At 37.7% G+C, this 15,819-nt stretch overlaps 1 protein-coding gene across 8 annotated transcripts in view; it reads right to left on the bottom strand.

Annotated features, from left to right (window-relative positions):
- The window catches only part of LOC139741368 (neurobeachin-like), a 238,455-nt gene that overhangs the window by 90,257 nt on the left and 132,379 nt on the right, over window positions 1–15,819 (bottom strand). For all 8 annotated transcript variants that reach the window (XM_071651947.1, XM_071651948.1, XM_071651950.1 and 5 more), the window contains exon 5: window positions 10,109–10,204. In XM_071651947.1, the coding sequence (XP_071508048.1) occupies window positions 10,109–10,204 (96 nt within the window). The remainder of the gene's footprint in view (window positions 1–10,108; window positions 10,205–15,819) is intronic.

The following is a 15,819-nucleotide window of genomic DNA, read 5'->3' as shown; positions in this document are numbered from 1 at the left end:
ATACAAGTACCTTACTTTCCTCACTTGCCATGTGAGGGTCTAGGAGCCAGCTTCTCTACAGTAACTTGCCTTAATGTATCAATATGAACTTTACAGTTCCTTTGAAAAACAAGAAAACCAAACCCAATCTCAGCATTCACATCAAATTCATCAAAGAGCTTTATCACTACATGACCAAAACTGTACAGGATTTTTCTCACACACCTATCTCTCACTACAAATCTTTACAAGGACATGGAGTGAAAAATCTAGATGAATGTATATGTATGGCCTCAAGATTTCCCTAAACGCCACTGAGACAGTGTAGCAGGCTTGTGTAGGAGGAAATGGATTAGACTGCCGCTCCACAGGAAACACATTTGATTCATGACTATGAGCTTCAAAGGATGAGCAGAGGTATAAAAGGACCAGAAAAGGAAGGCATCCAAAATCTCATGTTTCCATTCTCCAAAGGGAATTCACCCGCTACTTGGAAAACTGCCCCCACCCGATCATCACCAGTGAGGTATAGGAGACAAGTACAAACTCGTCAATAATGGCAAAGAGATGAACCAATCTCCTGTGTCCCCATTCTCCAGGGGGACTTTATCGACCAATTAGAATCTTGCCATGGTCCATCCCCCCCCCCCCACCCCCTGTCTATAATGAGCTTCAGACATCACATGCAGATAGCAGGATAAGTCAAAGCAAAGGGGCACAAACACCTCCAGGTCCATTTACCAAAAGGAATTTTATTGACTGCTATGGAATCCTGCCACCTTTCCTCCCACCCCCCCCCCCCCCCCATTAATGATGACTTCATTTAAGGGACGTAGTTAGAAGTAAATCTAACAGAATTGACACAGTTAACATGTTCTCATTCTCCGTGGGGAGTTCATTGACTGTTTGGAATCTCACTGTTGTGCTCCCCTAACCCATCGATGATTACATGTACGCTTTCCTCACTGAAAGACAACCCTACATTTTCTTGAATTATTATTATTGACATCACGTATAAATGTGCTGCTCTCTGCAATCAAATTTACTGCACAGAAAATCTGGAAGTGTTGTGGATGGAGTAGTTTGTGTTTTTTCTTTCTTTCTTTTTTGTCGCAAAATATATGCTTCAAGTAGATCATGCAAGAGTTTAACCTTTTTTTTTTCTTGTGAGCCCACCCAATGCCACTTGTTTGGGCAAAATCTGAACCTGTATTGCTGTGCGACTCACTCAATGAAACTCATGCACAATACATGCATGCTCCATCCAGCTGCTGTAGCTAGTTATGCTATAATATTAGTAAAGCTAGATAATACTAGCTATATGTGTACTTAAACAGTGCCAAGAAGGAAACAGGTACACTTGTGCCCAAAACTCTGTTTAGCTTTCTCCTAAAATTTGACATCAATGGTGTAATATGTGAAATAGTGCAGAGAATAGCCGACAATAGCTGACAAAATAAAAGCAAAGCAGTGACCATTTCCCCCCAATATATCAATCTTATTTACTTTTGCTTGAGTATTTATGTGCTCCGTGCCTATGATAACCAGATGCCACTTTTGTGCTCAAGATGTCTGAAAAGATCAGAATTGAAAACTACAGAGGTTGACTACATGGATGAGAATTACTCAATGAATAGAATGTGATTTCAGACAGTCTTAACTTTTATGTCAAATAGATAAACCTTTTTCTGTTCCTCTGCTAAAAGTCAGGCAAGACAGCACATAACTTTTTTTTCAGAATTTTGAACTTACTGTTCACTTTTCTTCAAATTTGGTTCCAGTTTGTCGCAATCACTCTGCGCACGTGGGCAAATGAATGATGAACTATCGGAGATTGTTGAGCTACTCAGAATGCAATCAAAGAAATAAGGTTGTTAGGAATGAGATGCCTGAAACACTGTAACCTGGTTTTCAGTGAAGAAAAAGAAGAAGAAATAGAAGAAGAAGAAGAAGAAGAAGAAGAAGAAGAAGAAGAAGAAGAAGAAGAAGAAGAAGAAATAGAAGAAGAAGAAGAATGAAAGAAGTAAAAGAAACAGAGAAAAATACAGAGGGAGAAAAAGCCATATGAGTATTAAGTCTTTAAGTGTAGATGTAAAAATTTACACAACATCATTTTTATGCACACTCACAATTTACTAGCAAGTACTGTAGTATTGAAGCAGTGGTAAAATATGTTTCTCTATTATCAGAAGTGGTAGGTACACCTAAGAATATAATTCTGTTGTTGAAGGAATGGTAAACATACAAAAATCTTGTATAAAGAGAGGTAAACATATGATTTTCTTGTATGGAAAGTGGTAATTTGAAAATATGGACTTTCCTAGACTAACATACAACTTTAGCTCAACTCTAAAGATTTTTACACTTTAATTCTTGCTTATGTGGCATTGAGGGAGTTCATGTTGTTATATGCATGAGCTCCACTTTCCAGAATATATCACAAGCATTACTCATGCCACCATGCCATAAATACTTGCTATCTCTTTATAGACTCAGACACTCTCATACTTGCATGCATTGGATTGCAGATACTGTAAGCAGAAAAAAAAAAACATAAAAAAAGAGTAAAGAAGCAGCATGCTAAGACACAGAATGAAAGAATGTGACATGAAAAATAAGGTTGGGACTGAGACGGGGCAAGAGAGATGGAAAGACAAAGGGAAAAAGAGAAAGAAGTAGAGGGGGAGAGAGAAGGTGAGAGAGGAGGAGAGAAAGGGAATCTGATAACAAAGTGTCTCATAATCCCTCATAGGGGAGCAGTAGTCGCTGCGCCTTTCCGGAGTAGATTTGTTGTGTGATCCTCACACTGGGTAAATTGAGGGACTAATGATGGGGAAGTTGGCACAGACAATCTCGTTCAAAGTGATGAGAGAAAGAGGGCATCAGTTCAACAGGATAACGAGATCTGCAGAAAATTTGTATGGGCCTTTCTTTGACACTACAATCCTTATGTCCTTAGCAGTCTAGAAGAACTATCTTCATTACATACATGTACTTTATTTCTTTTTATATCTCATGATGGGTGTAAACATATGACAACAATCACTGTGTTCTTCACAATAAAGTCATCACTTTTGTCTTCCTGCAGACTTTCATTCTTTTTTTTTTTCTTCTCATTTCAAGATTACTATCTCAATTAGCCATAATTTTTGTTGTCTCGGCAAAAATGTCCCATTTGTAATACAAGAGAACTAGGGTAGTACTTTGTAATGCACATTTTATAGCAACCCTTATAGACTGACAGACAGCCCAGTGACATGTCAACTCACTTTTCTTAAGTTCCAACATTGTACCTAGATGCTATTTCCATCTGCTCGTGGATCAAGTTTTTTTTTCCTCATCCTGCGGCTAAGATTAAACTAGTCTGACCCAATTATTGGCCCAAAATATACAATGAGCTATGATCATAACAACGCTCAATCAAACAAAGCAGAACAAAATCTATAAGAAATACAAGTAGAGCCTAAAAAGCAGACAAATCGGATGGCATTAGCAGATAATGACATCATATCATCTTTCATCTCTTTCTATGGAGAAAATCCCAGAATATCAGAAATAAAATAATGGAGCAAAGATTTCAGAGTTTTAATATGTAAAATTCAGAAATCTGTTGACAATTTTCAAACAGATTTATTCTAATAATTTGTGTTGACATATATTCTACTAAAAGCTACTCACAAAACATTTGGTATTGCCCTTGTTTGTGTCCTTGTGTTTGTCGCCAGTTACACATTTCAGACAGACTTGCTGATATTTTGGTATGTCAAAAAGCATAACCCTGATGTATATTCTCTAGAGCTCTCTCTCCTTAATAAGTAAATACTTTAACACACGGTAACACTTTCACTGGATTAATGTTGGACTCCCTTAATAATGTCCAGGGGGAAACTGTTATATATTCAAGATATACAAATGGAAATCTGAATACCCTTCTTCATTCAACAGAATGCCTGAACATCCCATTGATGTTTGAATTCATAAAATGATAGATTAGGTATAAGCTAATGCAATTATATCAGCTTTTTGGTCTGTAATATACACACTCTCAACTGTTCCAGCCTTGTTGTACATCTGATAACTTTGAGCCATAAACAGTACTATGCAAAGTTTTCAAAACCAAAGCAGGAAATTTTAGTCACTCTTGAAAGGGAGGCTCTCTGGAAGTTAGAATTTGTCACAACTGTACCAAATCCACTGTCCTAGTGCTGATACCAATTGCTAAAGTGCTCAATTTGGACACAGTCCCAAACCCATACAGAGACTTGGTTCCCATGTGTGGCTGGAGTGTCTATGCCATATTCATGTTCAAGGGCCTCCGGAAGCAAAATGCCACTGAACTCTTAAATAATCCTTGGCCATACATGTAATGAGCTTCGCATGGGCACATATATTCCTAACTGGCTTAATCTTGGAAAAGGAAGTCGTGGGCTTTCAGCAAATGCCTAGCATTAACCTTTGGAGGCAACACTACATTGGGGTAGTAGCCTTTTATTTATCAGAACCTTTTAAAGGGAATGTCTCACAAACAAACACTGCTTGGAAAGTTGTGTGGTTGATGTGCAAGGGAGAAGAACACATAAATGGTTGGTAGTCCTAGTGATACAATATGGTATATGGATTACACAGAACTTGAGAATTAATCAAACAGTCAAACCTGCCTTAGCAGCCATCTGTCCATAGCTGCCACATGCCATGTACAGCCACTACAAACATTTCCCTCTAAGAGAAAAGCTATGATAAAGACCCTGTCTACAGCGGCCACCTGTCTGCAATGACCACTTTTTGTTTCCCTTGGGTGGCCACTATACACAGGTTTGACTGTATCTGGTAAGGAATTGATATACAGTCTTATCCACAGAAACACAATAGATGAAAGAAGGAGATTGGTTATGCATTATCAATGTCCAATTAATGCACTAATGAAATACATTGGGCATTGATAGATGCATTACTGATCTCCTCTAATCTTTTGTGTACTGGAACTAAAATCATTATCACTTACATACAAATAGATGAAATAGAAACATAGATATGGATACCTTCACATTAAATCTATTTTCCTTCATCCACTTGACTACTTTTTTTTTTTGTGAGTTGATGATTGATAAAATGAAATAAACACACCGAGTAAGCAAAAACTATAGCTCTGAGCAACACATGACACATCTCTAGCAGTAGCATCTATTTCAGGTGTAATTGAATGTAGGTATTGTACCATAAAACTGTAAGCATTTTTCACCATATCAGTTTCTTTAACATTCAGTTCTGAAATAGTATTTGGTATCAGTATACACATGTTTAATTTCTAGAAGATCTCCATGGCGACTTTGAGAACATATCATTAGAATGCCTGTTGCTTCTGACGATAATATTCTGAGACAATTCCATTAAAAAAACCTCATTGTTATCTCATTCATTTTTTTATTTCATGCAGTTGTTCCTCTCACAATGAATGAGTTATTTCTACACAAGACACTGTTCATATTTTACGTTATCTATCACAACTAAATAAAAGATGACTCCACAAACATTTGCTGTTGAGTATCACCAGCCACGAAATTGAATGTGGAAAACAATGTCTTTTATATTCTCCCCATGGCTGTATTGCCTCAACAGAAATAGCATGACAAACAGGATGATACTCAGTGGGGACAAAATATCTTTGATTTAACACCCACTCGGTTGATCTGGGTGAGGAAAAAAAAAGTTCCAACACTTTGTCAAACAGAATGACAAACATCCTTTGGCTAAACAGAAAGAATTTGATTCGAAAAGGTCATAGCACTACTTTTGCTACAACGGTTTTGACAGGAATGAAAAGACAGCATTGAGGCATTGAAATATCAACAGGTAGTCATAATTTCTCATTTCTAAAACAGATTTGATGATTCAGAGATCTCTGATTACTGTAAAACGAGGAATGTTCGCGTGCATTTTAATTTCGCGAATTTCGCGAGTGCCAAAATTCACGAAATTAGAATGCACACGAAAGTTCTTGTCTACACTATATGCATTGAATGTTAGAGGCAACTCGAGAAAATTTCATGCCGCAAAAAAGGCGGTCGGCTCCAATTCGTGAATATTTCATGCCGCGAAAATATCGTGTTGTACAGTATTCTGAAAGCAAAATTAACAGTGATGCAAGACCAGAATAGGACTCAAATAAAATAGAGAGTTTAGTACATAATAATAAGAAGAAGACATAGCCCTAAACTACCAAAGTGTGGCTTCTGGGACTTAAGGGATTAAAACAAAAAGGCTGAATTAGGGTTTACATTTTTGAAAAAATCAGTTATTTACCTTTTCTTTTTGAGAACAGTTTGCTTGCTTGTTGATTTCCTAAACAAAAAATTTTAAATATTCCAATTAAACAAGACATGAATCCTGTGAACTCCTGCATAGCCTTTGTGGGTGCCGACCATGGGCAGTGTTCGGGCACGTTCCTTGCCTCACTTTACGAGGCTTTCTGTTATATGATACTTAACAAATACTTCCTGGAAGAGGAGGATTAAAAAGAGAATCAGAAAAGGAAGTCAAAGAAGCTATGCCTCCAGTCTCTATGTCTCACTTGCTTTCAGACCCTCTTGTAAATGATACTGGGGTCTGATGCAGAGACACATCAATCTTACATTGTGGCTGTGGTGTGGAGGCCTTGCATACAAGCTATGAAGAATCTGATATGATATTGTGTCATTGTAGCATATCCATATTGCTGCAATGGTAAGGCAACTACAGCCTGCCGCACCCTATACGACTGACAGACTTTGAATCTGAAATAAACAAGCGTATTTATTCTGATACTATTATAAGGTATTTCGAATCCAAAGTCTGTCAGTTGTATAGTTGTGAGTTGTATAGTGTGTAGCAGGCTTTAGACATCTAAGATATCTGAGGGGTATCTAGGTCAATGAATGTGCCAGTTTACAATTGCCCTGTGGCATGTTCAGATCTAATCAAGATAATAATTTGTCATTGTGTCAAAGTATTGACGATGCATCACTTCAATACAGTGGTGTGCTTGCACAGTTGATACAGCCTTAATCATAGCATTGCCATTGCAATAACCTGCACTATTGCAAAGTATAATAGACACTTGCTATAACACAGTACTGTGCTCACACTGCTCCATAAATACTTAAAATTCTACAATAGACTGAGTTCATAAAATGGTTTGTGCAAGCACTGGGAGTGGCATTAACTGTGTATGATGCAGTCATCATCACCATCATCATCATCATCAGTTTTTGAAACTACAGTGTAGGAGGTGTGGTTGGATGCTTCTTCTAGTTTATGACACTTCTCCAGGTTGCCTGTCCTGTGGTATATCTACCTGGGTGAGACTAGATGCAGGTATTTTAAAGCCAAAACGTACTTTCCAGAAGGGCTTCTGGCAAACCGTTTTGGCTAATATTTCATATTTCATCATTACCCACGTGTTATCCCAGGATTATTTCACATATTTCTTGTGCAAATATATGCACAAGCACAAAGAATACCATGTTTTCACTCTGTCGTCCATTAGCATTTCTTGTGTGATCTGTACAATTAGTCATGAACCAGATAATGAGAAGTCTATAGCCCTTGGTAGACAATGGCTTTCAGCTCTCCTGTGATGGAGCCATGGGTTTAGATATTTCTTGGCTAGTTTAATATCTAACCTAGATCAATGTGAAGGCACTGATTGGGTACTGTGTGCAGGATTCAGGAGGCATCTCTGGTTATGAAATGGTGACATCATGTTGCTTTGAGACCAGTTTTATAATGAACCTTGGAGAAAATTTCAGTGACCTACGACCTTCTGCATCACAGGATTTTGCCAATGACTTAATCTGCCCATTTTCACATTCTTAGCACACATATGGGGCATGAATTATGTCTGTTAGAGACAAGACAGAACTATTTTTCAAAAGTTCTCTGAGATTTAAATAATAATGGATTTACATAATCATACATAAAACATTTTACTGTTATAATTATGTGCATAAATTTTGCTGCCCAAGAAGAAAACTGACACTACATGAAAAGCCAGCACAATTGCTTTTGTTGGACCATGTTCATTAATCATGAGTAACCTCAATATGACATGATGACCCCTTGGAAAGTCATCTGATGTATAAGAGAAAAGAAAACCAACAATAAGATCTTGCTATTCTTTTCATGAATTCAATGCACATCCCTTCCTATGACAAAAGGTGCATAAACTCTTGTTAACAAATATGTATGCCTTTCATACAATATTTTACAAGATAATCTCTTCAAAAAAGAAGTACAATAAAATGAAGATGCTGTGAAAATTGCATGAAAGGATATATACTCAACTGGAAGCATTCTTGAGTACCGTAACACTTTTATCACTGATTGGGTCATCACTGCAATGACTTAAAATTTGAACAATTTCAGAAGTATAAGGTGTTAATCTGAGAATACTTTGTGCTCATGTTAAGGAAATGTGTATTGGTTTTGGAACGATCTACAGAGAGAGATACTGCTGCCTCAGAAAAAATTGTAAGAGCCCTTTATGACCCTTTTACAACATATGACAAATAAACCCTTGGAATTGTCATTTTGCCCATGCAAACAACTGAGCAGCATCTAATGACATTTGCACAAAGCACCTTTTCACTGAAACCTTGAATAAACTTCTCTTTTTTTTTTAACAGAGTATGGACCAATCCTTTGACACATAAACACACACACAAACCCAATGTGCACAAATATAAAAACAAACACACATACACACATACACACACACATTCATACAGGAATGCATTATATATTTCTATGGTGACAACAAAAATGAGAAAGAATTTTCAAATGTTCAAAATAGTCTCTCAAAATACCTTTTGGTTGAATAGCCTGTTGTCATGGTTACCATAAGTATCGTCACAGTCATTTACTGGCTAGAACCTTTCTCTATTCTTTCTTAATCTACCAGTACAGGGGTAGTCTTCATTCAGAGAAGGCAAAGACGGCAGGATGGAATCAAGGCCAAACAATTTGATGATTCAAAATTAGAGGGTGTGAACAGTTGTGGTCGAGGGGAGGATTTAGCTTTTAACGTTTTGTGAGATATTCAGAAACCACTCTATGAGATGTCAAAGAGCATGCAATTCTAAGGGGAATCAAAAGTTTATTTGATGAAAATTGGTTTTGAAATGGCCGAGATATCCAAAAACAAGGTAAAACAAAGAGATTATAATAAAGTTGTAGCCTGTAGTCTTTTATTATTATCACATTTTTTGGATATCTCGGCCATTTGAAAACCAATTTTCATCAAATAAACGTTGAATCCCTCTTAAAATTACATGCTCTTTCATATTTCATAAGAGGTTTCTCATTATCTCACTTAGGAATGTAAAAAACATGAATCCCCACCTCAACCAGTACTGTACAGCCCCTTTAAGATGGTGGAATAGAACTGTACTGCAACTTTCTGATCTACCGTGTATTGCAAAACCAGAAATATTCACGACATGAAATTTTTGCAATTCGCCACTGGCATTTCATGCATTTATAGTGTAGACAAGAATTTTCATATGCATTTTATCTTGTGAAGCTTGGCTCCTCACTAAATTAGCAAAAATTTTACGCACAAAAAAAAATTATGATTTAATACAGTATGTCATCTTCCCCCTTAAATCACATTTGCCCACTATGGGTGTGGAATAGTGTAGATGACACATAGAATACATGTACTTCCTTTGATACTAAACTTTATATTCCAGCATTACATTGTCATAGTATTGCAGTTAAAATCCAAACACAACAAGTCAATAGATGGCCTTGACAGAACTGCATCTTGATATGGAAACATGATATAGGATACATTCAGGATAGTTTCATTAGTCTACTACTGACAGCACTTGCAAATTTTTACATTTGTGTGTATTTACATTTACGCAATGCAATAGAAATCCATAATCCTGAAACAAGAAAAAGGTATAAGTTTCCTGTCCTTGCAGATAAAAGACAAGCTTTTCAGCAAGTTGGTAAGTTTTACTGTCAATGATTGTGATTTAGAATAAAATATCCCAGATCAGCATTTGTATTCACTCATTATCACTCGTTCACATCAATGTTAAAACAATTTCTCTATGAATACATATTGTAGCAGTCTAAGTTTACTTACAGCGCCATCTTTGCCAGGGAAACTAAAGGTGATGTCCGGACCGTGTCTTCGAGGAATTTGACGTAGAGCCTGGAGGAGGCGCACAGAATGTCTTGGCTGAAAGGAATTTGAACAAACAAAAAAAAAGATTTTATAAAAGTCAACAGACAAGCTTGTTAAAAGACTGATACTGTACTCTAAAGCAATGAATAATTAAGTCAGCTTTAAATGATAAGGTGATAATGATTATGACCTGGGAAGGGAATTACTATTGTTTTTCAGCCTAGCATATTCTGTAATCAATATTATAGAATTCAACACTGCATAATATCACAGCAAACTGAAAACTATTCATTTAACGTTTTGACATATGAACTACTACATAAAATATATGAAGTCATGTGTAAAAGCATTCATATACTGACTATGACTATTTGCATTTGCAGGTCATTGCACAGTTATGGTGACAAAATGTAACCTGGCAATAAACTCACTTGCCATGTTATGATAAGGTGGCTGCGAAACAAGAAGGAGGAGGATGAGGAGGAGGAGGAGGAGGAGGAGGAGAATAAGAAGAGTAGGCTGAATTGTGGTGCCCTCAATGAATGGGAGTTCAAAGGGGCATTGCTTGTATGGACACGCTGCCTCGGTGTTATCAACAAGGCAAACACATTACCAACCATGAAACTATTCAACATCCAATAAATGGGAATACTGTTGATAGATCCAACATCTCTGTAGTTACATGAAACAAATCAAGTCTAGACAAGACAAGACATTGATACCAATCAATACTACTCCTGATTTACATTCAAATATTTCTGACCACTCACAAAGAACAAAAGAGCCAAACGAATAGAAACTGAAGTGAAAAAAATAGAATAATAAAAACTGTCTTTAACAATACAATGCCCTTAAAGTATACAATTACATATTCTTTCTATACTCCCTCCTTTCCCCTTCCCCCATTTTGCTCAAAAGCAAATTTTGAACCAATAAGCGATCACCTTTGCAGCACACAAAGTGGTCAAATGAGAAATAAATGAAAGGAAACTTGCATTATGCACTTATTGCAACACACAAGAAATGCTGATAGAGCTAGACTTATGAATGCAAGATGGGATCAGGAAAAAAGATGAGATTTTAAACTTGAGAAGAGGAATTCTGCAAGATTTGAGACTTGGTCAGGCATGCTGAGAAAGGGAAAGAGCCAACCAAAAAATAAAAATAGAAAGGTCAAGGCTTTGATCAAAGAGTGCTTTGATCCTAAGCCTGCTCTTCAATCGATATCATCTGTTCGGTAGCTATTGGAAGATGAGGCTGACAATTTTCCCATAGAGGAGGGAGGATAGATAGAAGGAAAAAATTATCTCCATCCCGGACAGATCACCTGACCCATGACTGACGTGGCAGAGTCAGTGACAGTCGATGGCTAAGTGCACTTTAGGGTTCACTCCAGACCAATCCTGTCTTGATTCATATCTTTCTTGAGCAGACAACCTACCCATGGCTCTAATCCTGTGCTGGCATCTCTGCTACACATTAATGGCATAGGTACAAGAATGCACATCATTAACTTCACACATTTCATCTCCTATTATGCTCCAAGATGCTGCCAGTCAAATTTCATAGTATGCTGGTGTCCTTTAATCGAGTAGGATTCTTTTCTCATACTGCATACAGGCTGGCATCCACTGGGTGAATTTGCTGCTTTACAGTTACTGTAAAACGAGGAATGTTCGCATGCATTTTAATTTCGCGAATTTCGCAAGAACCAAGATTCGCGAAATTAAAATGCATGTGAAAGTTCTTGTCTACACTATACGCATTGAATGTTAGAGGCAACTCGCGAAAATGTCATGCCTCGAAAAAGGCTGTTAGCGCCAATTTGCGAAAATTTCATGCCGCGAAAATATCATGTTTTACAGTACACTTCTAAGATAGTGAAACTTCACTCTCTTCAAACTTGATCTAGAAAACATGGCTGACTATTACATTAACCTGTAAGAGACACATCCTATTTCCAAAGTTACCACACTGTTTGACCTCAGGAGACACTTTACATCTCCGGTTCAACGCACTAACAGTGACCTTATTGTGCATCAGATCTTAGTTTACTCTGTGTTCATTATTGCACTCTAGTCCCTTCCTGCCAAACTCAAAACAATTCTTGAGATAATAGATCCCACTTCCTCGTTTCATCTAATTCTTAATAATTTGATTCAGTTTTCACGGCTTTGATTTGTCACATCTCTATTAACTTTGCAACCATAACTGAGAAGTGGTTAACCATTAAGAAGATATCAGAAACAAGAAAGCACAACTTGCAAGTGGCACTTGGTCGTAGCAACCTGGAAAGTAGTCTTTTTGAAGTCCTCACAATGTTGTCAGCACTGAAAGTTGTGAGCAAGGAAGCCAAAGCCAGGCACAATGGCACAAGGGCCTTTTGACATCTGCAACAGTGATTACTATTCATGAGCCAGAAGACAGTTTAACCGGCACACCACTCTTAATGAACTAGAGAAGCACTCTGAGAGCGCAGACCTCCGCCAAGCATGCAGCCCATTTCCACCCGCACTGATCTTGTTCTTCCACAGACATCAGTGATTTCCACCCATACATACTGCATTGTGTGCTGAAAGCCGCCTGATTTCCCGATATATAAGCCTTTATTTTTTTGTTACATCATAAGCCCTCAGCTGGACCGCGCACCTCGCCCTAGCAGAAACTAGAACACATACTTTAGTGCACGCATGCAAACCTCAAATACGTGCAGCCTGAACTCCCAAGTTCATTGACCCTACCTGCAAAAATATCACAAATCCTTCATAAATTCCCCCAAAATTCTCGGATCACTACCAAAAGTTAATCGTTTGTTACATGTGTCATTCTAAATCTTTCCTGCCAGTTTCATCTCAATCCGTTGACTACTTTTTGAGTTATTTTGCACACAGAGAAACGAACCAACCAACCAACCAACCAACCAACCAACCAACCAACCAACTAACAAACAAACCAATGGTAACGAAAACATAACCTCCCCCCTTGGCGGAGGTAATAATGCAGTTCGTCACTTTGACCAATGAAATTGCAAGACTTTCCCATCACTTGTCAGTGCAAACGCATCATAAATGAGCATTTTCAAACAGATCTCTGCTGATTGGTTGTGAGTTTTGCTACAAAATGCTGGTAGCCAAATTTGGCAATTCAAAGGCATAAGTTAAGAAATTCAGATGGGACTCATAAGGCCCATCTACTGAGGCCTGCTCATTGCTGACAGCTTGACACTGTCTAACCAGATGACCCTAGCCTTGCTTACTTTTACAAAGGATATCTAATACATCAAAAAGCTGATACTGTCAGTCAATAATTCTGCCTCATCTAATCCCAAAAATTGAAAGTTGGATGGCTTTTCACTGAAAAATCACATTAAAATTTTCTTAACTATTTTCCTCTTCCTCCTCTTCCACTCATTTTCTCCTTCCATTTAACTTCACTTTCATTTCTTCCTCCATAAGCATCAGCCTTGCCAAGTGTGCCTCAGAGATTGACTGCTACATATACTGAGGATAATGTCACAGGCAATCCACAGATACCATTAACATTACAGGAAATCAATGCTAAAAGACACAGCCAGAATGTATTGATGGCAAGTCACACTGCCATTTTTCTCTCCTCTCTCCCCTTTATTTCTTTCTCTCTTTCACTCTCTCCTCTAAGTTTGCAATCCAAGTGCTTGTTTGATTACACTAAGTCTGTGGCCTGACAGCTATAAACAGTGTCCTCATATATATTTTCTTTTATTTCTGATTAGAAAGGTCTATCAAGCCAGTTCTTCTTTCCTACCTTCAGTCAACAAACAAAGCTAGATCTAAGGCCTCTGTGTATCTGATGTACAATGCAATCTTGAAATAGGCAGTGTGCAGAAAAAACAAAAACAACGTGCACATATTAGAAGGCAAACTATTTAATCAGTGTGAGTGAAATACTGACTTTAACATAGGTAACTCTATCACGACCGCTTGCAACCTAGTACGAGACAATGTAATAGACATTAAGTGAATGTTGTCCGGAAAAGGTTCACTGATATCATGGTTGGCATGTAGAGCAAAAGCCTCTTCTCAGTATTTGAAGGCCATTGAAGTATTGTTTAGCTAAAGACGGACTACTTTTAAAAGCATCCTCAACCTGGACATTTTTCCAAGACCATGTTTCCAAAATCTGTCCATTAATAGTGGCTATGAGCAAACAATGAAGTATGATCTTTTTTTTTGTTTAAAGTGACACAGGAATGATAGGTTCTTCAAAGGTACACCAATATTCAATTCTATAAATGAATTGGAACAGTAATTATGAAACACACACACACTTTTATTTATACACAAATATGTGTGTATGTACATATGAATAAACAGACAAAACTGTTAAGCCATGATATAAATACAAGCTTTCATATTCAACCGCATTGATATTCTATAACAGTGTCATAATCAACGCTAATAATATTCTAAATCTCTGTAGTCTTATCCTCCATATTATGTCTACCTTTCTTCCCTTCATCATGATATACCCCCTTGTCATAGTCTATGTCACTTTCATTTGCTACTAAAGCATCCTATAAAGACTATTTCAGATCCCAACCCCATTCCCTTTTAAATCATCCATTTAGTACTTTTCCTACAATCCCCTTACCCATCATTCCCTTCCCTCAACAAACAGCCATCTCTAATACATGTACCTCCAAACGTCATTCTAATGCCCTCCCCCCCATTTCTCAGACTCGGTTTAACCACCCGACAGACCTGTATGTGTGTGCACAGCTAAACCATCCATGAAACTCCCTCCCAACAGCTTAATTCCCAGTGGTGCCTCAGGTGCTAAGCCCCACCTCTCTCGTTATCTTCCTCAGCTCCAACTACATAATTGTCCAATTCCCTTTCTCGGGCATTAAGAAATCACTGGTCTCTTACTCTGTAAGACAGATCTAAAGACACACTCGACTGAAGCTTTTGCTTGGTCAAGCTCATGACAAGAATGACAAATTATGTTGTAAGCTGCACGTGCAGTCAGGAGTTGCGTATTGCCGAGTTACTGATACCTGAGCATCTCACATAGAAAGAAACGTTCAGACTTCTAATGCTGCTGTCATCAGTGCCTGTAGTCTCATTGACATTGAGTGTTGTGTGCTTATATACTAGTACTGTAAAAGTGGTTCTTTCGCGTACAGATACTTTCGCGGTTACACTTTTTCGCGTGTGTTTAAATTCGCGGTTGGCAAAATCTGTGAATTCACAGTCGGCAAAAACTGTTTTATTTTGCACATGAAAACCCAAACAATAGTCTAATTTTTCTTTTATTTATTACGTAGAAATTAAAATTAAATGCAGGCTAGCCTGAAATCCCATCTATCGAGTACTTTATAACAGGCTTGTACCTATGAGTACATTGCGCGGTATCGCTGTGTGTGTGTTGACCATCAATACACTCAAGTTTGTAAAACATTTTTATTTTCCACCTTTTTCATGTAGAAAATCACATGCATGAAATTATTGTACAAGGAAGGCAGAACCTCATAAAAGCAGAGCTTGTGGCGAGCTGCCTTACACTCAATGCACGGAATCTTCGTGTGTGCATGTGCGCAATACTACAGCGTTGTAACAAGCGGCAAGTTCAAAACATTTCCTTGCATGGTTAATTTCGCGTGGCTTTTCAAAAAATTTTCGCGTGATGTT

This window comes from Diadema antillarum, unplaced genomic scaffold, assembly GCF_040938485.1.
Source record: "Diadema antillarum isolate AM-2024a unplaced genomic scaffold, OU_Dant_1.0 seq00000924_RagTag, whole genome shotgun sequence".
Classification (NCBI taxonomy): Eukaryota; Metazoa; Echinodermata; class Echinoidea; order Diadematoida; family Diadematidae; genus Diadema; species Diadema antillarum.
The sequence above is the reverse complement of the archived record's forward strand: the minus strand, read 5'-3'. Positions and strand labels throughout refer to the sequence as shown.